Source organism: Anolis carolinensis, unplaced genomic scaffold (assembly GCF_035594765.1).
Source record: "Anolis carolinensis isolate JA03-04 unplaced genomic scaffold, rAnoCar3.1.pri scaffold_11, whole genome shotgun sequence".
In the NCBI taxonomy this organism is placed as follows: domain Eukaryota; kingdom Metazoa; phylum Chordata; class Lepidosauria; order Squamata; family Dactyloidae; genus Anolis; species Anolis carolinensis.
Genome location: NW_026943822.1, coordinates 19,804,689 through 19,830,164, shown reverse-complemented (window position 1 = coordinate 19,830,164; position 25,476 = coordinate 19,804,689). Strand labels below are relative to the sequence as shown.

The 25,476-nt window shown below is 37.8% G+C and overlaps 1 protein-coding gene across 10 annotated transcripts in view; it reads right to left on the bottom strand.

The window, feature by feature from the left end:
* neo1 (neogenin 1) overlaps window positions 1-23,318 on the bottom strand; it is a 72,247-nt gene extending 48,929 nt beyond the window's left edge. For 4 of the 10 annotated variants that reach the window (XM_003227708.4, XM_008121007.3, XM_008121010.3 and 1 more), the window contains exon 1: window positions 23,021-23,317. In XM_003227708.4, coding sequence (XP_003227756.2) covers window positions 23,021-23,144 — 124 coding nt within the window. In that variant the 5' untranslated portion in view covers window positions 23,145-23,317. Of the gene's footprint in view, window positions 1-23,020 lie in introns of all 10 variants that reach the window. The other 6 variants (XM_008121008.3, XM_008121011.3, XM_008121012.3 and 3 more) reach the window with 2 other exon arrangements.
* Between the last annotated feature and the right edge of the window lie 2,158 nt (window positions 23,319-25,476).

Sequence of the window (25,476 nt, the reverse complement as noted above, 5' to 3'; positions counted from 1 at the left end):
GGTAGTACATATTCACTGAGTTTTAAGAATGAAGTCTATCCAAAATACAATTACAATGAAACAACGACGTGCTCAAGGCTTTTTCTACATATTGATGATTGATTTTACACTTCCCTAGACATTCAGCTTAATCTCACAAACTAAACACTGTGTAGAATAACAGTCTAGTTTCATTTACTGATCTCTCTCCATATAATTGAATTCCTTTAAAACTTTTTTAACAATACATATTTATGTAAACTCTTTCTTTTGTTGATTTGATTTAACCTGTAATGCAGAACTCGGCAAACAATATTTGCTTTGCCATCTTTTTTCTTCTTCTTTATCAGTCATGGAAAAGAATTTCCAAGTGAAACTGCATTAATTCCTAAACACAGAAAATGAACATCACATGAATAATGTATTAGAAATTTTTGCTTTATGTCAGCAGCTTTGTAGAAGGAAGTGATATTTATGAAGTCCCTCAGGAAAATAGAAAGTTAGAAATGAAGAAAAAAACAAACTAATATTAGGGCAATCCTGGGGTGGGGGGAAGTTTGACAGCCAGGTTTTGATACAGCATTAACAGCAGAAGTTATGTGCCCATATGGCCAAATTTAAGCCCAAAATGTAAATGATCAAATGTTACATTATACCACTTTTTCCCTTTAAAACAAATGGACTCAAACATTGAGCCAGTGAGTAAAACTACAGAAAGGAAAAAAGAGAAAGTGGTTGTGTTTGCCAAAATCTTTCCTCCTTTATCTCATACAATCTAAGATAAACATCAATGCAACTGACTCATTACCTTTTTAATTTACTACAGATCTCAACACAAATACATGTGTGCTCCCTTTAAAGAGGGAAAGCTATGCTCACTGAGGGTAGCCAATTTTTCAAAATAGCAATAAGTGTCTGTCTTTTGAAAATCCATACTTATTTTTTTTCCTTTTGGTTTGCATCAACAGTCCCAATCTATTTTATTCCTATCAAAAATGCCTGACACCCATGACTGAAATTCAAAGTAACCCAATCTGAGAATTTATGAGATACAGAACATCTGTTCCAATGATCACACTATGAATTCATTGGAACAGAAAAAAAACCCCTCTTTCTACAGAAACATTTAGCCCCATAATCCTCCAAAACAGATATATAAGCTCCAACAACACTAACACTCAAGTCCACATTCAGATTAACAATCCAAATGAACTTGAAGGGTCTCACCCAAGTGATTACCAAAAAGCCCCAAGCAATGTTGCATTTCCTCGTATTTCAACCCTCTATTTTTCTTCACATTTTCTCCAAACCACTTATCTTTACAATATTTGCCTGAATTGGAGTGACAGCATAGAACATAAATAAGCCGTATCACAGCTGTAGGGTCCTGTTCTGGTAGGGGAATGGACTTGGATGCCCCTTTCATTGCTTAATACAAAAACACATCCAATGAAGTGGGGTTAGATCAGGAATGAATAGACACATGTTCAACTTCTACTTGTTTATGAAGTCATTGGATCATCTTCGTTCAGTCAATATTTCTCAACATAAGTTTTATCGGAATAGTTGGAAGAATAAAGCAGCAGCCAGTAGTAGATCATTATGTTGCTTCGAGTTGCTTGGGTGAGGGCAGTACATAAATAAAATCAAATAATTATCTATTTTCAAAAATGCAATTTAGAAGGAATGAAAAAAGATTCATAAAGATGTAACAGCAATATAATCAACCATAAGTATTGCATGGATAACCCAAATTACTGCCATTTATTCCCCACAAAAATTAGATATAGAACTAAAGATGCCTTAGAATAAATGTTGCTTTTGAAAATTATGCTGACTCCTTTTTAAAAAGCCAGTTTGACTTCTCCCCAGAGGCTCCTAAACTATCAATGCACATCGGACACTCTGCATTCCATTGGTTGCCTGATAATAAAAGTCTGTTAATTTTGATAATATCATGCAAAGGAAAGATATGATCATTTGAAGTGTTCACTAAAGAATAAACTACTTTCACAAGTATAAAGTATTCATTACTGACAGGGTAAAAATAGATGCAAGTAGGTTGGAAAAGACTGTCCTACAGCCTGGGCCAGAAACTTTCCAAACTAGTATTACTGGGCATTCTAGAGAGTGGATTAGTCAAATTAGTCCACAATTTAACAGCAAAATTGGATTTTCACCCACATTTTTATTTGTGCAAGATGAAAATAAAAGTATTAATGTATTATGGATCTGGACATCTGAAATTAATACACAAAGAGCATCTTCCATGTATGCTAGATGGGCTATTATGAAGTCCCTCAGAAACCTCTTCCATTACATATAAGCAAAACAAAAACATTGTTTCCATAGCTTAATGCTATAATAAATAAATAAATAAATAAATACCATCTTTTTTGTTATTCACTATTTACTGCCAACTAGCCCCTGGTCCAAAATCTACTTGCCTCCAAAACACATATAGTAAACTGGAAACATTCAATTATGCACAGCTTGCACCATGTGAACATTATCTTCATTCAATAAAACACTTCCACATGCTATCACTACATATTTCTTCATGGAACTGGAAAATGAGATGGCGTCAACAAATCAGCACTATGTCTTTCCACCTGGTTATCTCCTTGGTTACATTTTACAGCAATATTTCCAACATTAAAACAGTTTTCACAGAGACAGGGAAAGATGACTTCATTGTATTTGTTCTCCCAGTTCTAGACTGAAGGATGAATAAAATCTACAGAGTTCAGCGGTTTTTTGTCAATAATTAACTGCAACTGGATGAATGAAATCAAAATCTTTTCACGACAGCTCTTTCCACTGAACATACATTCAAGCAGATTTTTGTTTTAAAAAATCCAGTTAAGAGCTCAGCAATAATCCCTTAAATTCCACAGCTTTTAAACTACATGTGTTATAATCCTCACTAGCCCATCTGGCCTATCAACAGCAGATAACTCAAGTGGGCTTTACTATACATACTCCAAGAACTGGCTCTTTACATTTGCGAGTTTCACATTTGCAGTGTTGATTAATTGTTCTCTTTAGGAATTCTATATTCTTAAATCATGACTCTATGGTTAATATCTGGAGGATCTAGAGATACCTGAAGAAAACTCTTCTCTGGACATTTTGTAGGTCTTCCGACTTGAATTTGCAGTCAACTTCTGACAGAAGTTCACCACAAAGTTGCATTGGAAGACCTAGAGATTATCAGAACGGTGTTCTCTCAGGTTAGAGAACTGACAAATTACAGAAATTTAGAGTTTTCTTTATTTTTTGCCATTTCCCAGACAGGGAGCTGTCACTGACACCACTATCTAAAGTGCTCCTAAAGCTTTGTGTAGTCAACTCTTAGGGATTATGTCTGCTTACAGAAATCCGTAAGACTAAAAGGTTTTTGCAAACAACCAAAAGCCTATCCTGAGACAACACTGCAATGTCTGAAACAGTCATTTCTGATCCTCTCTGGAAAAAATATATTAATGGGGAAAATGAGGTTGAGGAAGAGAAAAGGCAAGGTTGAAGAAAACTCAGAGTAGGTCTAAGAGCCAAAAGGTTATGTAGTGATACAAAAGAAGAATGGACAACCAAAGGAGATTTGGAGACAGATAACTGTAGACTACTACTAAATAACAGGAATGTGAAAAGCAGGTAGACGAAGGAGACATGCCAATTACCATGATTTGGTCTGAATCATGCAACATATTTAACTGCAGCTTTCTCATAAATGAATGTTTGGCATGCTCATATGTGTATGCTCTTCCTGGAGCAATCTATAAGAAGTAGCATTTTCTAGAGTTAACTTCATACAAGTGTTTTTCAAGGTGATCAAATTGCTAATGCAAAAATGAATGCAATGCGGATGTCCACAGCATATATGAGAGAAAAAATGTATATTGTTTTCTCGAAGGTCATCTTTTCATATTGTTAAATATGAATAATTTCCATTTTCTTGCTGTTTTTAAAAGAAGAGAAACACATGCTGTATTGTGAACACTTCTGAGTCAAAGTGGTCAACTCAGAAGGGTTCAAAAATACAGCATGGCACCTGGGAGCCTCTATTACAGTAATAAAGCTTGCACTTTACAAAATCAAGTTTACTGGGCCTTTTGAAAAACATTAGATTTGCAACAGTTCTACGGAAGGGGTGTGTGTTTTTAATGGGTTAAAAAAAAACCAGAATAGTTGATCTAGGAGGGGAAATAGATCCTAAGGAGCACACAGGAGCAAGAGTTCATATTTCCTAATGGTTTCCTGGATATTTTAGAATTGTTTCCTTTCAGGAAGTTTATACAGGCTATGCTGTTCCAACACTAATAATATTCTCGAGAAGTAAGCTGTCAAAATACACCATGTGTTATTCCAAGAATAAAACAATGAAGACTTTGGGGCTCAATGCTGAATATCAGAATGTTAATTTTGTGTAAAGCCTGGAACAATACAGATCCCAAAGAAGTGTTTCCTTCTAAATCAATAAATTTTGGAACTTTTCAGATATAGCTTTCTAAAAGCATTTAGGCCTGATAGAAGCTTCTCTTTAAAATAATTAAAATATTACTAAGTGTATTGTTTTGGGTTGATTTTTTTGATAAATATTTCAAGAATTAGACGTGAGTACATAGGGCAGTTCTAACCCAGCATCTAAGCACTAGATCACACTAGTAGTTCATAGGAGTAAGCTAGTACAGCAGATTGCAAGCTGTTTTGGGAGACACCTTAAAACAAGTTTGAAGAACCATTTAGTTTTCCACTGATAGTTTAATACTTATATATCAGACTAAGGGAGACAAACATTCATCCTGATCATCTGATTTCGAGAAACTGTTTACTTCCTGGTCTACCAAAGTCAACTAATAGTTCTTCCATATAGGTTTCTTTCTGTTTTGATTCTGATCTTCAAAGGGTTTCCGATTTCCCCCCTTTTGATCCTATTAAAGTACAAATAATATAAATATGGGTGAGTAGTCCCACTACACATATGTGCATACACATATTCATTATCCTATAATTTTATATCCACTTACTGGGCAATGAGATCTCTCAAGACAATAGACCTGGTTTCTAAGGAGATATGGGTTTTGTTTTTTTTAAAAAAAGTGCATTAGTCTTCACTAGACTACAATTTTAAATTATTGCCATTTTCACAGTCAGAGTTTCTTAATTCTAAAGATTATGAATGGCTAAAAGAGAGTCTATAGAAATAAGAATCTAACAAAAAGACAGACGGCTTTCAGAGAATAAGTCTGCAGCCATTTCCCTCAATGGGTTTTTCAGAAGACAGTTTTCAATATTTCCCCCCTCCCTGAACTAAGAGAACACTGACTGTTTTGTCTGAAACTGCCAAGAGCTACACACTAAGATCAGACTTTTCCCCCTTAAAGTATACAATCTTAGCTCGTTTCACACAAGCTGCCTTGTTCCTGCTTAAGTGCTCTCTTCTGTGAAGCAAGGCTTTATGTGCCAGGGTGGAAAAAGCCCACTAGTTTATTTCCTTTTCAAGATGTATGCAGTTAATTAAAGTGTAAAGTAATACCTGTTTTGAAAGTTTGGCACAGAGGAGTGACACATTCTTTGAAATTGGGACCACTGCCAGCAAAAGGTCAACTTACACCCAAGGGTCATGAAAACTATTTCGCTTTGGATTTTGTTCACTTTTTAAAGGTAGCAGTATAAAATAGTTTTGGACACTACATTACATATTCCATCAAATATAGTTTAAAATTCCATCTCGAAAGGTTCAAAAATTTAATAGCCTGGGTTTACCTTTCACTTTCTTTTTACCCCAGCAAACACTCTCTAGTTCTAATGTCAATCTGAAAAAGATCAGACCCAGAGGCAAGAATAGCAATTTAATAGCCATTAGTGGAGAATTCAGAAATCATTTCAGTAGATTCAAGAGAAGGCTCTGATCTTCCACATCCATCTCCCTAAACATACTAAGCTAAGTGTTTCCCTAAACCTAAAATGAGTGTACACAAACTCTTCTACTTAAACAGTGGTTCTTAACCTGGAGTCCTGAGATGTTTTTGGCCTAAAACTCCCAAAAATCCCAGCCAGTTTACCAGCTGTTAGGACTGGTGGGGACCCCAGGTTGAGAACCACTGACTTATAGCATGATGATGGTATTGATATTACTGCCATAACACTATGTCAGTGTTTCTCAAACTGTTCTCCTCCAGATGTTTTGGACTTCAGCTCCCACAATTCCTAACAGCTAATATGCTGGCTGGGATTTCTGGGAGAGGAAGTCCAGAACACCTGAAGGAGCACAGTTTGAGAAACACTACACTAAGTTGCTTCTATGTGCTGAAAAGAAAAGGCAAACACCAACAATGCCAAAAATCTGCATTAAACAACAAGTTCAAATCAATGTCAAGATACCACATAGGCAAGCTACTGTGTTTATTACTCAAAGTTACATTAATAAAACCAACTAAAGTAAATATTGTCCTCTTATACTCATGTTCCCAGTATTGTATCATTTCAGGGAACATGACTTTGATATTCTTAATGGTAGTATTTATTACTTGCAATTGGAGTACAAGATTTTCCTATAAACAAAAATGGAAGATTTCCGTACTAGAGTACCAAGCTGCCACGTTAATTGCTACCATTTTGAAATCAGGGTAAGAAAGCACTCGGCTTTGAAAAACTAAGGGCCATGTCAATCTTTGCAAATGAGAGAATACTGAATTACATGGACCAACAGTTTGACTTGGCCTGACAGTTTTCTATATTTAAAAGTTCAGCAGTTACCTAATGATTCAGTTAATAGTCAATTAATGTAATTTGATATCAGATCTTAGCAGTATAATTAGTCTATATTTAAAGGTATGTTTTTGGCAACATCCACTCCACTCATTTAAATAAACTGTGTTTGTGCCTTCAATTTGCTTTCCAACTTAAGGCAACCCCATTAATTTCATACGGTTTTTTAAGGCAAGAAATATTTAGAGGTGGTTTTGCCAGTTCCTTCCTCTGAAATAGAGCCTACAGCACCTGGTATCCATTAACAGTTGTCCATCCCAGGATTAAGCAGGACTGGCCCTGCTTAGCTTCCAAGATCAGATGGGCTTTGGTGCCTTTAGGATATTTAGACTGCTTTAAATAAACTTCCAACTGCAAAAATATGTGCCACAATAAACTATTGCCTCAGCAGTTTGCCTTGACAAATTCTTAGCATGCCTTCAAGTATTCAAATGCTAGAAAGAAAGCACAGCCAAAAATTGCATACCAATAGAGTTACAGAACTTAGTATTCTGACAACAGACAAAAGTAATTTTATTCCAAATACAAATATTTTCAAAAGGTATCCTGAAGACAGGTTGAAAATCTCTGCCTATTCAAATTAGGGCACTTTCACAGACGCACAGTATTTTCTTGCAAGTATAATTCATGATGTAATCTAACTACTTATGAAAGATCACTAGTCCTCACATGCAGAGCAGCCTTCAGTACACTGTGAAGCTGAGAACAGGACAATTAGGTTGCAAGCAGAAGTTGGAAGCAAACCAATGAGCCAAACCTAAGCAGTACAATCTACAAGGAGCTAACTGCAAGACAGAAATCGTATCTATCTATATTACATCTGATCATATCGTCTGCAAGAGAAACATGACAGAAAGTACTGTTTGCAAGTGACATCCTTCAGTCATCTACATACCCTTGTAAATTTGTCACAAACTTCCAGTCACTTTTAAAATAAGAATCTATTATTCTATACTACATATAAACTCACATACCCTCAATAAACACATGTGTACTTTATCAGCTTTAACTTCGTAAATCCCAGTCCTAGGAGTGAAGATGCACTGCACAAAATTGACTACAACTTCCAAAAAGGATTACGATAAACAAAAACAAGATATATATTACTGAAAACCAAACATCTCAAACTTTTGAGACAGTGTATTCCTACACTAGACACCAACAGCAGTATTTATAACTGTATAACAAATATTTACAGCAACGTAACAGGATATTACATGTTTAAGGTTCCACATAAGCCAAAAGAATCTTAAGAACATTAGATAAACATATTTTATTGTTATGTACTCTCCAGAGATAAATAGATCACAATTTACCAAGACCGTTGTTGATCAAGTCCTTAAGAAAAAGCAACAACTTCTAAATTCTGCATTACGAAGTAAACGTTAGAATTCTTAGCAGACCTTCTGGCAGAGATTGACTACAGAGTCACCCTGGAAGATCTAGAAGGCTTCCTAGAGAGAACATATGGTATTCATCAAATCAGTAAAAGTTAAGCCCGTAAAGGTGGCAGGTATACAGTGTTCTTTAAAATCATTTTAAAAGTGTGTATTTGTGTGCGAAAAAGACAGACTGCATGCATATGAGTATAAACATGCAATTATAAATGATGTCTATAGTCTCGCCAGTAATTTTACCAGCACATTTGTGCTGAAACATGCCTGCACAAGGTATTATCATGCATATGAAATACTGCCTTCAGATCCCATGGCATTTTCTGAATTGTCCAAGGATTCACTATGAAGATCATAACATGACTAACATCAAAACTGGAAGATCGCCTGCTGAGATTGGAAGAGCATAAATGTGAAGAATTGTGAATTTCAATCTGTAAAGGTGCTAATATTACATCTTTTCAGAGCTGAAAAGAAAAAAGGGGGTGGAAGGCTATATTTTTCCATAGCTTCAGCACTTGTAAAATTTTTATTTCCCTATGTAAAAAGTATTTTTTAAGTTACGGTTACTTCTATGCCAGTGGTTCTCAACCTTTAGGCCCCCAGATGTTTAGGCCTTAAACTCCCAGAAATCCTAACAGCTGGTAAACTGGCTGGGATTTCTGGGAGTTGTAGGCCAAAACACCTGGTTGAGAACCACTGTTCTATGCCATTAACAAGCAACTTGTTTGCCAAAAATTCCAAAAGACTCAAATATGTATAGTATGCACTGGAATAATATTAATTAAGTACATGCACGATTCTCATGCCTTGAATTATTGTTCAATGAAAAGCAAACTGTGGGAAAGCATGATTAGGAAAGACAATCTGAAAAATAGATTTGTGTTTGCATCATAGTTGGACTCATAGATACTTTGATTCATATCCATAACTGCCACAATTTCCTACCTTTCAGAACCAAAAACTGCCTAGAGTGCTCCCAAACAATCCTAAAGCCCTTCTAACATGTCAATATACAAAATCCCCAAAAAGTCCATAGAAAATGTTACAATTTTTCAAAACAGCTGAAAATGCAAGAAATAAAATATGATCATATTTTACACCAACTTAGCCACATAACACATAAATGTTACATATATCTATTCATTCTACCACCCAATACAAGAACCCTGAACATGTGCAATGACAATCTCCTAGAACAGAATTCACTATTTTTCTCCAAACTGGAAAAAAAATTAGAAAGACCAACAAGGCATGCAATATATTAAGACTAAGGAAATATTTGTTTTGGATACTTAAGGTCCTAGCTTGGATCCTAGTAGGGCAATCCAAGAAACCAGATGTAACATTGTACTTGTTGTAAAGATGCTTACATACACTCATGTAATAGATACATGTAACAGGGCCTGGCGTAAGTATTCACACACATAACTTTTGTTTTTTCCAGATTTTCTTGTGTTACAACGTGGCACTGAAATGGATTTGACATTATTGTTTCCATTCGATACAAAATATTTTTACTGTGGCGCTTAAGCTAAGTAAACAACAACAATCTAGGTTTTTGTGCCATACTATAAGAATGAAGTTTCAGTTGCACTGACTCTCAATATCAAACTGAATCTGATATCTAATACTAGATCTTGACTACTATGAACTGCTTTAGGATTTTACAGAAGTATTAAGTTTGTATTACATAACAAATATGACCTAGCCTTATCTATCCACATTTGCATGAAAGATTTTACACATTGCATTAGAAATCACAAGCCATCAAACAGGTATTAAAATGTGTCTATCTTCCTCACTCTGACACAGAGTAACTGATTTCTGAACTTTCGTGCTTCAATGCTTTCCACATATAGACAGTTTAAAATGGAATAAAAATATCGGGAACTTATTAGTGTTCATCTAGGAAGTTTTTAAGAAGAGGCTGGTGTTTATTTTTATCTTTTACAACGCAACCATCTTGTGCAAGAATAATGCTTACAAAACTAAAAAGTGGCTGCATTACATTATAAACATGCTACAAGAAGGTTCTGTGAAATCTCTATTATGATAACTCTATTTTTTGTAAACATACTTCATAAAGTGCTCAAATTCCCATCAGTTCTTTATTTTTTTTACTAGTGATGACATAACAAGAGCCTTTTGATGCACCACATGAAAGGGATAAAAGTGACTGAATATTTTAAGATTCAAATTAATTGGGAATGTGGGTCTCCAGGACACAGAGAAAGTGTTGTAAGAGCAGCTGCTACAACCCCTTCCTACTGTCCTTGCCCTTCTCTTGCTATGGCTGACACCCTACCTGTCCAACCTAGCTCTCTCCTCCTCATCCTGCTCCATCTGCCCTGGAGGACCAGGCACGAGTCACCCTTTCTCTTCATGCTCCCTGCATACCAATCTTTCCCTACCTGAGTAGAGAAACAGACACATGTCCACCCTATCATTTTATTTCCTCCCAGAAATGAAAGATTTGATCACTGATTAAGCTCGACTTAACTGAACACAGCTCAAGATGGACCCCAGTGTTATCCATATCCCTACTGAACATGGCGTAGGGCCACAGCGCAAATAATCCATGACTAAACAAACCCATGAAGGTTAAACCTACAAATGTGGAGGGACAACTGTATACTTAAGGCTATTAAAGTGCCATAGTGAGATGATAACCAATTCCATTTTATCTTACATTTTTGAAGGCACAACATCGGACTTTTGGCATTTCAGGTTTGACTCGTTTACAGAAAGTATTCTACACACCCATTTATGTAATGAACACATTTGACTTCTATGTGCCAGCAAGAATACAGCCATGCTAATAACGTGACTAGTGAGCTTGATCTTGCAACTCCAAATTAAAACATAAGACATTAAAACAGCAACATCAAAAATGATGATAGGTATAAAAAATACAAAGTGGTAGTTACAAGACATAATTTACTTTAAAATTTACAGGTTAAAAGCTATATGACTAATATATTTTATTAACATGCATGCCATTTGGCTGAAGCACAAACAGTTCAATTTATATCAATGAAGAACACAGGTAGATGGAGGTGGCCTCCCTTTCTGTGTATGCTTGCATGGTCTCTAAGGAGTGCTTTACTTCTGTATTCCTGCATGCCAGGGGGTTGGACTAAATGGTGCTTGCCATCTGTTCCAATTCTATGATTTATGTAATTTAAAAATAGGAACAAAAACCTTAAGCAGGAGTGGTAACAGAGGCAGGGGCCAATACTGGCTCCCATTCCCTACCAGCATGCCAAAGCTACCAGACACCCTGACAAAATAAATAAAATATTTGCTTTCATTGATAGAGGGGATCCTTACAGGGTTTTTTTTTAAATGGGGTACTTCTATGATGCTTTGCAGCCTGTACTTCTCCTGATGTGTATGGGATCCATTCCTCCCTTCTCCTGACCCTAATAAGTAGCAGAATATAGATGTCTCATTCAAGTGAGTCTCCCATTCCTTTCCTATCTCATTATCCAGAACACAGCAGTGCTTAAAGATATGGTAAAAATTTTAGGGCTTCACCTCAAATGCACGAACCCACACTTGTGTCAATTTGTCTTAATTAAGAAGCATTTCCTAAGGAATATACAATGTAAACAATAGGAAAGGATTTTCAGAGAACACAGAATCTCACTGTATCAATATATTTCAGATTTCAACAGGTGGATTCAGGGGCATTCAAGAAGCAATAAGGTCTTGTGCTTGGCCATCTATACAGAGCAACAGTTCTTAATTGGGGTGGGGAGTCCTTGGATGGGTTTCTGGATATTCACAAACTGAGCAAGTATTTTTTCTTTTATTTCCTGCCTGTTCCACTGGAATTTTTAAGTGATATTTTTGGTGGGGGGGGGGGGGGAGAGAATCCATAATTTCATCCAACTCTCAAGTGGGTCCATGACCCAAATAAAGTGAAGCATCTCACAGTATATTTAGCATGATGTCATTTAACAACGTGGGTGGGATGGAATGCAGAAACCTCTAACTGGCCATCTGCAACAGCAGAAAATGTAGCCCCCTACCTCATATTTCTTCTCTCCAATACCCCCTGGCTGTAAGTACAGAAAAGCAAAAAGAAAAACCTTGCAAACATGTCACAGCTGGGTATCTTTGGAACTGCATAATGACTACACATGACCTCACAATTACAGAAAGCAGGCCCTGGACATACAAGCAGAAGCTCTGCAGTTTGTTAATGCCTTGATATAACTTAAAGGATTTCACAACCCAATGGCTTTCTTTCAAGGCTATTGGGAAAGTATGATGAAAAACTTGGAATACTCGGAACAGACTCACAAAAAAGGACCTATTTGAAAGGGCATGTTTCAGTCAAACCATCTGCACCAAATCCTGGCACTTGGCATGGAAATATTTCAGTTTTGAAGACTAGTTGGTATTCTTAAGTCTGCAAAGATTCATTGCATGCTTATGTGAAAGAAAAGATCTAGTTATGCTTCAAAAAGTGTGAAAGGGGTTGATAGAAAAAGCTTCAAGTAAAGCTGGAGGGAGTCCTAACAAACAGAATGAGCTTGTTGTGTGCAATACTAGGCCCTGCCGAGCCAAAATTGGAGGACACTGAGAGTTGTTTCATGAAAAGCTTCATCAGAAATAAAAAAGGGGAGCCATTCTGGCAAGTTTTCAAGAAGCAATGCAAAAAGGATGAAAAATCGGTCAATCAGAGCAATTTAAAAATTCTATGTAATTAGTATTGGAAACTTCACATCCCCTTCATGATATGAACTCATAACTATAACTGATGAGCTATAAAACACTGAGCCAACATGTGAGATATGTGATCCTTAGCTGGCCAGGATCAAACAAGGAAAAATAAAACTTGAATAAGAAAAATGACAAAAGAAACTTCAGAGAATAAAAACAGGAAGAGAAACAGTACTACATATATAGCTGTAAGTATTTATCATCGAAGCTCAAAAATCCTACCAGGTTATTGTCCTTGCCCACTGACATAAAATATTATGTGATCATCAATAAAGAGGACTTAAGTATCACAACTGTAATAATATTTGCAGCTTATACTAATAATGTAACAAGAAAAAAGTTTTATTCAAAGTTTTTGGAAAGCATCCAGCATTCAATACCCATTGATGGAACAGTTCACTGAATCAGAAGGAAGCAATCTTCCCACTGAAGTCCTATTTAAGCCTCCAACTCAAAAAAAAAAAAGGACTACAGGTCTGGGAAACTTTTTGGAGCCATTTTTAGGTGGTATTGAAAGCTGGGGGGGGGGAGGTCAGGGAAGAGGAGATAACAAAAGGGAACGAAAATTCCACTGAGTTGACAAATGTCTACCATCAAATCTGGAATTTAAATCTTTAAATTCAATGTTATCCTTTTTTTAAATGAAAGGGGACTTAAATAAAAGAGCTTTCAATGTTAAAAGAAGAGCTTCTTACAAACAAGGCAACTATATTTTGAATTTTATGCACAGTTCTATACATAATTGTAACCACTACCTTGTGACATAGTTTAGAATGTATTTTAGAATACCTCAAAGTAACAAAACATAACCACATCATAGGGGGAAGCACCAAAATCTGATTTGATGGTAAGAAATGACAGGCAAAAATTACACAGTTTATTAAGACTACTGTAAAAAACCATTACAATGGGATGATTTCAGACTTTCATTAAAAATCTTTGCCCCTCATTCTCAGCATGCCCATAATAACCAAGAGGGGAGGAGAAGAAAGTTCTAGTCTTTCATCCCACTTCTACTCTACAATCCCAGCCATCTCACCATGTCTCCAATTTGTTCTACTTGTTATAATGTCAACAGACACTGTGGTCAATTATACTGAAGAAGAATTATTTCAACTATTAAATGATATGTCACTCAGGTTCATGGTGCTGGCATCCCATTCTCATATTATAATTCAGTCCCGGGCCAAACGTGTTAATTGCTATTTATTTAATAATATATTCAAGAGTGACATCACCAGGGATTTGGTGTGGTGTCATCAGTACATAGATGGAACCCAGTTCTTCTAGTTCTTCTTTTTTAATTTTTTCTCGCATTTTTCCCACCCAGGCGAGATAGAAAGATTTAATGTATAAATCATCACAATACAAGCTCAGTCCCAGCAAAATGGAGTTAATGTAAGTGGGTGGTTTGTCTGTCCAGATGTGTGGTGCTTGGTAAGTTTAGAAAGAGTTGTACATCCAGTGAAGAACCAGGTTCATAGCCTGAAAGTGCCCACTAATCCATCTTTGTGATTAGGAGGTTTTTGTGACACGGAATACCATTTAGTAGCGTAGCCTGATAAACCAGCTATGAGCCTACCAAGATATATATTATCACAGCATGAATAACTGAAGCCCAGCTATCCCTCATTTGGATTACTGCAATGGACTGCACGTGGCCATGCCTTTCAAAAACTTTACAGAAACCTGCTGGCACAAAATATGGCCCTAAAGTACCTATTAGGTCTGGCAGTTAAGGAGATAATACTCTACTTCATCTTTGCTGGATTCACACCTAGGGACAAGACAAATATATTTTTATTTTCCTAGGCATTTTAAACTAGATTATAGTTTTGATATTGCTTAGCATTGTTTTCTATTACTGTTTTAGTTTTAATTGATTTGTCTCTCTACTTAATTGATGGTTTTGATCCTATTGCTGTGTACTTGTTTTTTCTATTGCATACTTTTTGTAAAGTGATTGTTATTTTTACAAATCTCCAAGAACAGGCAATTCTGTCCCATTAAATGCAAAAACCCCAGTCACTGGTAATACAGAGATAGAACAGAACTGCCATTTTCCAGGGGAGGCTAACTGAAGGGAAAAATACAGTAGCTTCCTCCTTTATATAGGGATGCTTTTGAGTTCAAAGGAGCCTTTATTTAAAATATTTTTTACAATATTCACTAGCTCACTCATTGTCCACTGTAAAAAATTTACTGGAAAAAAGTGTCTTCAAGATATCTAGAAAGTTGACATTTGGGAATCATGCACAAAAGAGAACACCACTGTTTGGTTGTGTGCCTTCAAGTCATTTTCACTACTCTTGGCAAAATGTGTTCAGATGACTGCCTCTGTGGCTGAGAGACTATGACTTGCCCAATGTCACTCAGTAGGCTGCCATGTCTAAGTGGAGAATGAAGAGTTGTAGTCCAATGCTCAAACCACCACATGACACTAGAACAACTTTCTAGCAGTCATAAGCCAATCTCAACACAGAACAGAACACTGGACTGTGTTCATTCTGTTAGCAATTCACAAAACTGATGTGGACCTCAATCTGCAAGTGGCCAACATCCCAGAATACACAGGAATATGTGTCTATGCTTCCAAGACACTAACATATAGAAAATACAATCTATAGAAATTTAGATATACTGTACATTGTTTTCCTTCCTAAACTATGGACATACCAGTTTTGCAGAGTCTGCTTTTAACTCACATATACACTCAAATATCTTTTCCCACTTAAGAATAGCTCTCAAGTATGCTTCCACTCACATCAAAATGTGAAACAAGACAGTATGATAAACCACATCAAGGTCATATTCTAGATACAGTATTTTACAGAATTTGAAATCTTCTTACACTCACACTAGTTCATTATGTCAGTACTAAGCCTTGCGATCCTCCAAGACATTGGCAATTATTTAGGACAAGAATTAACAAATAAGATTTCCTCAAAGTAATATCCATTGTATATTTTAGCTAAGCAACTACCATGATGGGAAATGTAGTTCAAAACATTTGAAGTACAATGGCTTGGATGGAAATCCAGCAGTGTTTTTCAGCTGGAGGTAGTTTGAAAGATTTGGAGGAGGACAATCCCATCTATTCCATGTCCTCCCCCAGAAGCCTCTGTGTACTCTCAGATTCTGCTGAAAAGTGCTGGAAGAAAAACAAGATCCTGTGGAGTGATGGGGAAATCACCTCCACTATTGCCATCACTGGAATATCACTGGACCCCAGCTGCAACAGCCTTCCACACATGCTTCACAATTCAGAAGCATTATCTTTGGAAAGATCATAAACAAACAAGGTGAGATTTCTTTCTACTCAAATGTCAAAAGGAAATGACCATAATCAACTTTCCTGGCACATGAACTCCTTACAATGGCACCAAGATATTGCAAGAAACATGACTACCCATCTCTTCTGCTGTATATCTCTCTTTTACATTTACCTTTAATAGTTTTAGCTATATGATGTAATCAAAAGATATACATTTATGAGAAGCAAATCAAAATGTTGAAAAATCTCCCCAACATACAAAATGGAAAAATAGAAAGACCAATGTCAAATATAATAGCTGCTTCATTTGTAAACCCAGAATATGAATATAGTAGAGACCATAGTTTTTTAGTTTCAACTGAAGTATTTCAATTTTTTCCTATCTTAACATCAATCTTTTCTAATGCAGATACCCATGACAGTAAAACAGCAGCCTGTTACAGTACATGTCTTTATTATGCTAGTGTGTATTACTTGCGGTTAATTTGCCTTACTTATGATATCATAAAATGCTACTTAAGGAGCAGCCAACTCACTGATGACTGAAATACATCAAAGCAGCAACCCTATGCAAGATCACCTAGGAAAATGCTCCACAGGGTACAAAAGACCTTATTTCAGAGAAAAACATACTCAGGATCCTGCTGCACATCACAATGACATCAGTATAATGGGAGGGCATACAGCTGAATTTAGCAGAACTCCAACATGCTTAACATTCACAGCATTTACACCTTGCCCAATTTCTCGTGTTAAAAACAGGGCTGTTTGCAGTGAATTGAGGGTTTTCAGAAAAGCAACTGCACAGTCTTGATTTCAGGAGAATTCCTTCCTCAAATCCAATCAACAGCAGCGACAGCAAGAGAAGGAAAGAATGAGTAAACGCTCTCTGTGAACTATTCATTGATAAATACAGAACTGAGGAATGGTTTTACGGTGGCTTCCCTCTCCTTTCCGTACAGCGTAGTAGATGATAGCATGAGTAACCACCTACTATGGAGGTTTGCAGTGGCCTCTGCTGGTACACAAAACGTGTCCAATACAGCACAAGTCTTACAAGTGGAACTGCTATTCCCCCACCTCCTCTCCTGCCACCGTCTGCCTTTCTACACAAGGTGGGGAGGTGTGCCTTTAAATAGCCAGTGACAGATTTATGCCAGGGAGTCCCCTTTTCAAAGTCAATTGACCATCTCTCTTTTTTCATACACATATTCACAGCGCAGCTTCGATCTCCACATCCATTTTTAACATTTAGCAACAAAAGACACATACAGGTTGCATATCCCTTATCCAAAAATCCAAAATTATCTATATGGATGTCTGAGATACGTGACACATTTAACACTAGAAATCCAATGTGCACAAACTTTGTTTCACTCACAAAATGATGACAAATATTGTAAATAGCATTCCCTTCAGGAAATGTGCACAACATAAGCAGAATTTTTGTTTCGACTTGGGTCTCATCTCCAAGATGCCTCATTATGTATAGACAAATAGTCCAAAATCCAGGGTGGGAGGGATTCCAAAATGGTTCTGGTCCCAAGCATTTCAGAGAAGTGATAGTCAAGCCATACTGCAAAATATGCACATACAGAAACAAAATGCAAGGCTGGGGAAGAAAAGGAAGGGGCTGCAAGAAATCACTGCTCACTCCTGCGCAAGGCCCGCTGTCTGCTGCAGTAGAAGCAACAGACAGGCCCCTCTGTCTCCATGACCACTCTATAAATACCCCCTGGGCTCAGAGAAGCGTGTAGGAGAGGACCCTTGCTTATAAGAAGGGCTTTCCTGAATTGTTGTTGTTAGAGGGAGGTTAAATGCCAACACCAGCACCCCCTGGCATTAAAATAAAAAACAAAGATATCCCTCACACAAGTAAAAGTGCTCAGAGGCATGCAGGAACAGGACTGCTTGCTTGTGTGTGAAAACTGCTTTAATTCTTCAATACAGATGCCACCTCTGAAGGATATTAGATCGGAATTCAGTATGCACACTACCATTCAGTTGGGGATAGAAGTGGAAATCGCATGGCAATTAGTTGCACAACCCATAGAAAATTCCCTGGGCAGACTAAAAAAAATGAAATTTTTAATAAATCATATTGGAATGTACAGGTCCCTGTCAATGTGGAGGGGTTTGGTTGGAGGGAATTAGAACAGCAACAACAGTCCCAGACATAGGAGATTCATTGAAAAACATAAAAGAAATCCCTGGCATCTCAAAAGGCTCAGAGGCATACAGGACGGCACCCTTGTGGGTTGCTTGTTTGCATGGTTTTCGTGTGTTGGAAGAGGTTGGAAGAGCAACACTAACATCCCTCAGGCATAAGGAATTCAATATTTTTAATTTTAAAAATGAAGAAATCTCTGATGGGCTCAGAGACTCGCAGGACAGGATCCTTGAGGGTCTCTTGCTTGTTTTCAGGGGGCTTGAACACAAACACCAACAAACACAGGGATCATTTTTTTTTAAAAATCTTTAACCGATAAAAGTGCATAGGGACTCTTGTAGATCCCTCAGTCCTCTTCCACACAGATGTATAAAATCCACATTGAGCTGGATTATATGGCAGTGTGGACTGTGGTATCCCGGTTCAAAGCAAATATTCTGGATTATATAGCTGTGTGGAAGGGCCCTGGATTTGTTGATGGAGGGGTTTGTGAAAGAGATCCATTTAAAAGAGAGACATTTAAAAAGAAAATAAAGACATCTCTGGCATAGAACAGTGCTCAGAGGCTTACAAAACCCTTGCTGGTGTATTATTATTATTATGTTTATTTATATCCCGCTTTTACTCTCCATACGAAGATTCACAGCGGCTCACAACTAAAAGCATTGCTATATGTAGTGTGTTTTGATTTTCTTTTTGGTTGTGGTTGTTGGGTTTGAATACCAAGACTCTCCCAAACACAAAGCCATGAGTTGCTGTGAGTTTTCCAGGCTGTATGGCCATGTTCCAGAAGCATTATTTCCAGACGTTTTGCCCACATCTGTGGCAGGCATCCTCAGAGGTTGTGAGGTTTGCTGGAAACTATATATAGATATATTATATATATGTGAAATGTCCAAGGTGGAAGAAAGAACTCTTGTCTGTTTGAAGCTAATGTGAATAATCACCTTGATTAGCACTGAATAGCCTTGCAGCTTCAAAGCTTGGCTGCTTGTCAGAGGGAAACCTTTCTTGGGAGGTGATTAGCTGGCCCTGATTGTTTCTTGTCTGGAATTCCTCTGTTTTTGAGTGTTCTTAATTTACTGTCCTAATTTTAGAGTTCTTTAATACTGGTAGCCAGATTTTGTTCATTTTCATGGTTTCTTCCTTTCTGTTGAAATTGTCCTCATGCTTGTGGATTTCAATGGTTTCTCCATAACGCCTGACATGGTAGTTAAGAGTGGTCCAGAATTTCTGTGTTCTCAAACAATATGCTGTTTCCAGATTGTTTCATATATCCACTGATATATAAAAACCACTTGCCTAATTTCCAGCAAACCTTACAACCTCTGAGGATGCTTACCATAGATATGGGCAAAATGTCAGGAGGTAATGCTTCTGGAACATCGCCACATGACCCAGAAAACTCACAGCAACCTAGTGATTCCGGCCATGAAAGCCTTCGACAACACATAAAGCCATGCATTGATCACAATAGAAGAAATCTGGTAGTTGTTGTTGGAAACACACACACACACCAAAAATAAAGCTATGCATTAACTACAATAGAAGAAATCTGGTGGTGGTTGTTGGAAACGCACACACCCCTAAAAATAAAGTCATGCATTGATTCATTAACTACAATAGAAGAAATCTGGTAGTTGTTCCTGGAAACACACACACAAACATAAAGTCATGCATTGTTTCATTCATTCATGTATTTATTTACTATATATCTCTATATAGTAAATAGTGGAGATTCAATATATCGCCTTTCTCACCCCTGGGGGGACTCCAGGCAGTTTATAACATATCTATTGGCAAAAATTCAATGCCAGCATACATATAATAGGAAAAAAATCATAACACCTAAACACTAACATAATAACTATCAATCAAACCATTAAGCATAAGGCATAAATAACATTTAAACACTAAGACAAAGCATGAACTACAATAGAAGAAATCTGGTGGTAGTTGTTGGAAACACACACACATCCCAAACATTAAATCATGCATTGGTTCATTCATTTATTCATTTACTATATGTATATACCGCCTTTCTCACTCGGGGGGGGGGGGGGGAACTCAAGGCAGTTTACAACATTTCTGATGGCAAAAATTCAATGCCAACATACATATAATAGGGAAAAAATCATAACAACTAAACACTAACATAACTATGAATTAAATCATTAAAACCATTGAACACAAGGCATAAATAGCATTTAAACACTCAGACAAAGCATTAACTATATTAACTTATAATATTGATAATATTATAATGTAATACAATATCATACTAATCATATAATATAATAATATTAATTATGTATTATATATTAAATGTAATATTACTAATAATATTACCATATACTGATATAGTACAATATAGTAATTTAATGCTTATATTGTGCTATGCTAATAATATATTGTATGTACATTTGATTTGTAAGCCGCTCTAAGTCCCCTCTGGGGTGAGAAGAGCGGGATATAAATGTAATAAATAAATAAATAAATATAATGATATAGTACAATATAGTAATTTAATGCTTATATTGCGCTATCCTAATAATATATTGTATGAACATTTGATTTGTAAGCCACTCTGAGTCCCCTCCGGGGTGAGAAGAGCGGGATATAAATGTAGTAAATAAATAAATAAAATGATATAGTACAATATAGTAATTCAATGCTTATATTGTGCTATCCTAATAATATATTATGTACATTTGATTTGTGAGCCGCTCTGAGTCCCCTCTCGGGGTGAGAGGAGTGGGATATAAATGTAATAAATAAATAAATATAATGATATAGTACAATATAGTAATTTAATAATTATATTGTACTATGCTAATAATATATTGTATGTACATTTGATTTGCAAGCCGCTCTGAGTCCCCTCCGGGGTAAGAAGAGCGGGATATAAATGTAATAAATAAATAAATAAATAAACTACAATAGAAGAAATTTGGTGGTTGTTGTTGGAGACACACACACCCCCAAAAATAGTCATACATTGATTCATTAACCAAAATACAGAAGAGTCGCACTTATCCAAGCTAAACGGATCAGCAGAACCTTGGATAAGCGAAGATCTTGGATAATAAGGAGGTATTAAGGAAAAGACTATTAAACATCAAATTAGGTTATGATTTTACAAATTAAGCACCAAAACATCATGTTATACAACAAATTTGACAGAAAAAGTAGTTCAATATGCAGTAACATTATGTTGTAATTACTGTATTTACGAATTTAGCAGCAAAATATCACGATATTTTGAAAACATTGACTACAAAAATGGCTTGGATAATCCAGAACCTTGGATAAGCGGATGTTGGATAAGTGAGACTCTACTGTACTGTACCACCTTTCTCAACCCTGGAAGGGGGGGGGGCTCAAGGCGGTTTACAACGTATCTAATGGAATAAAAAAACAATGCCAACGTACATATAATTGGGAAAAAATCGTAACAACTAAATAATAACATTTAACTATCAATTAAACCATTAAAACCATTGAATACAAGAGATAAATAACATTTAAACACTCAGAGCATTAATTACAATAGAAGAAATTTGGTGGTTGTTGTTGGAGACACACACCCCCAAAAATAAAGTCATACATTGATTCATTAATCAAAATAGTAACAAAATCTGGTGGTGGTTGTTGTTGTTGGAAACACACACACCCCAAACATAAAGTCATGTGTTTATTTATTTATTTACTAGAAGAAATCTGGTGGTTGTTGTTGGCGACACACACCCCCAAAAAATAAAGTCAAACATTGATTCATTAACCAAAATAGTAACAAAATCTGGTGGTGGTTGTTGTTGTTGGAAACACACACACACACCCCAAACATAAAGTCATGCATTTATTTATTTATTTACTAGAAGAAATCTGGTTGTTGTTGTTGGAGACACACACCCTCAAAAATAAAGTCATACATTGATTCATTAACCAAAATAGTAACAAAATCTGGTGGTGGTTGTTGTTGTTGTTGGAAACACACACACACATCCCAAACATAAAGTCATGCATTTAATTATTTATTTATTTACTAGAAGAAATCTGGTGGTGGTTGTTGGAGACACACACACCCCCAAAAATAAAGTCATACATTGATTCATTAACCAAAATAGTAACAAAATCTGGTGGTGGTTGTTGTTGTTGGAAACACATACACACACACCCCAAACATAAAGTCATGCATTTAATTATTTATTTATTTACTAGAAGAAATCTGGTGGCGACACACACCCCCAAAAATAAAGTCATACATTGATTCATTAACCAAAATAGTAACAAAATCTGGTGGTGGTTGTTGTTGTTGGAAACACACACACACATCCCAAACATAAAGTCATGCATTTAATTATTTATTTATTTACTAGAAGAAATCTGGTGGTTGTTGCTGGAACACTCCCCCTCTTCCCAAATAAAAAAAAAAACCTATTAAAAGGAATCCCTCACGCAGCCCAACACGCGCGCCCCAAAACAAGCCAAACCATTCCATTCACACACAGAAGGAGCAACAGTCTCCTTCTATCTCAATCTTCTCCCCCCTGTTTTTCCCCCCGCAGTCCAGTCGCCCTCCCTCAACGTTCCACAGGCGAGGAAAGACCATTCCTGAAAAGAGGGGGGTTTCTAATGTGAGGAGTCATGGCCGGCTCTCTCACACACACGCTCGCTCGCTCGCTCTCTTTCTCTCACCTGCGGGCTGCTGAGGCGAAGAAGGGCTGTTGCTTCGCGAGGCTGAGGCGCTGGCACTCGGCTCCAAGAGGAACGCGACCCAAAAGGAGCCCAGGAAGAGGAGCCAGCGCCGCCTCGCCGCCATCGCGGGTCGAGTCCGGTCCGGGGGGAAAAAAGAATTGCTGCTGCTTCTTCTTCTCTTCAGGCTCACATAGAGAAGAAGAAATACATCAAGAGAGTGAGTGGCAGCAGCGGCGGCGGCGGGAGGAGCAACAAGCCTTGGCAGCGGCGCTTCTGGCGCTCGCTCACGAGAGCGTGGGGCGCGCGCACGGCTCCGCCCCCCTCCTTCCCTCCCTCTCTCTCTCACGCGACCAACCGCCACAATCTCAATCTCGCTTTCACGCACGCGCAGATGGGATGTTGGGCGCGCGCACGGGCACGGCCCCGCCCCCTCACTCTCTCTCTCTCACGCGACCCATCAATCAATCCCAATACCTCACAACCTCTGCCGTCGATGTGGGAGAAACGTCAGGAGAGAATGCTTCTGGAACATGGGCGTGCGCACGGGCACGGCCCCGCCCCCTCACAATATTTGTGATGCATTGTGATATTTTGGTGCTAAATTCATAAATACAGTAATTACAACATACAGTAGAGTCTCACTTATCCAACACTCGCTTATCCAAGCTTCTGGCTTATCCAAGCCATTTTTGTAGTCAATGTTTTCAATACATCGTGATATTTTGGTGCTAAATTCATAAATACAGTAATTACAACATAACATTACTGCGTATTGAACTACTTTTTCTGTCAAATTTGTTGTCTAACATGATGTTTTGGTGCTTAATTTGTAAAATCATAACCTAATTTGATGTTTAATAGGCTTTTCCTTAATCTCTCCTTATTATCCAAGATATTCGCTTATCCAAGCTTCTGCCGGCCCCGTTTAGCTTGGATAAGTGAGACTCTACTGTACCTCACAACCTCTGCCATCGATGTGGGCGAAACGTCAGGAGAGAATGCTTCTGGAACATCGGCACGGGCACGGCCCCGCCCCCTCTCTCTCTCTCTCTCACGCGACCCAATACCGCCCATCAATCAATCCCAATACCTCACAACCTCTGCTGTCGATGTGGGCGAAACGTCAGGAGAGAATGCTTCTGGAACATGGGCGCGCGCACGGCCCCGCCCCCTCTCTCTCTCACGCGACCCAATACCGCCCGTCAATCAATCCCAATACCTCACAACCTCTGCTGTCGATGTGGGCGAAACGTCAGGAGAGAATGCTTCTGGAACATGGGCGCGCGCACGGCCCCGCCCCCTCTCTCTCTCACGCGACCCAATACCGCCCGTCAATCAATCCCAATACCTCACAACCTCTGCCGTCGATGTGGGCGAAACGTCAGGAGAGAATGCTTCTGGAATATCACCATACAGCCCGTAAAACGCAACAACAACCCTGTGATCCCGGCCATGAAAGCCTTCGACAACACAGGAAGAATTCTTGTCTGTTTGAGGCAAGTGTCAATGTCGCCATTGGTCCCCTTGGTTAGCGTTGAATAGCCTTGCAGCTTCAAAGCCTGGCTGCTCTGAAGAACTAGCGTTTATATATCTGTGGAAATATGTCCATGGTAGGAGAAAGAACTCTTGTCTGTTTTGTGGGAAGTGTCAATGTTGTCATTGATTGGCATTGAATGGCTTTGCAACTTCATTAGCATTGAATGGATTTGCAGCTTCAAAGGCTGGCTGCTCTGAAGAACTAGCCTTTATATATCTGTGGAAATATGTCCATGGTAGGAGAAAGAACTCTTGTCTGTTTTGTGGGAAGTGTCATTGTTGTCATTGAATGGCTTTGCAGCTTCATTAGCATTGAATGGATTTGCAGCTTCAAAGCCTGGCTGCTTTGAAGAACTAGCCTTTATATATCTGTGGAAATATGTCTATGGTAGGAGAAAGAACTCTTGTCTGTTTTGTGGGAAGTGTCATTGTTGTCATTGATTAGCATTGAATGGCTTTGCAGCTTCATTAGCATTGAATGGCTTTGCAGCTTCAAAGCCTGACTGCTACAGTCAAGGCAGTCGCTGTTGCCATTTTTTTGGTCTAAAATTATTTGGCTGCTGGTGCTCCCTTTATCAATTTTATACTAATTTATTAATGCAATACTTTTGATAACGAAAGAAATAACGAAATCAGTCAATCTCAATCTGGCTCGCTCTCTCTCTTTCACGCACGCGCAGTCTCTCTGGCGCGCGCCACACATCAGCAGCTCTCCTCAGCAATCCTTTCGCGCACTGTCTCGCGCTCTCGCTCTCTGTCTTTCCCAAGGCGCATGCGCACGAGTTGGGGATCCTGAGCTGACAGAATTCCAAAGCGAAGGAAAAGAGTAAGAGGGCAAAGAGTTAAACTAGGGGGTGCGCGCGCAGCCAAGGAGCACTACTGCCATCACCTTCTCTTTCGCCCCGCCCCCTTTTTTCCCC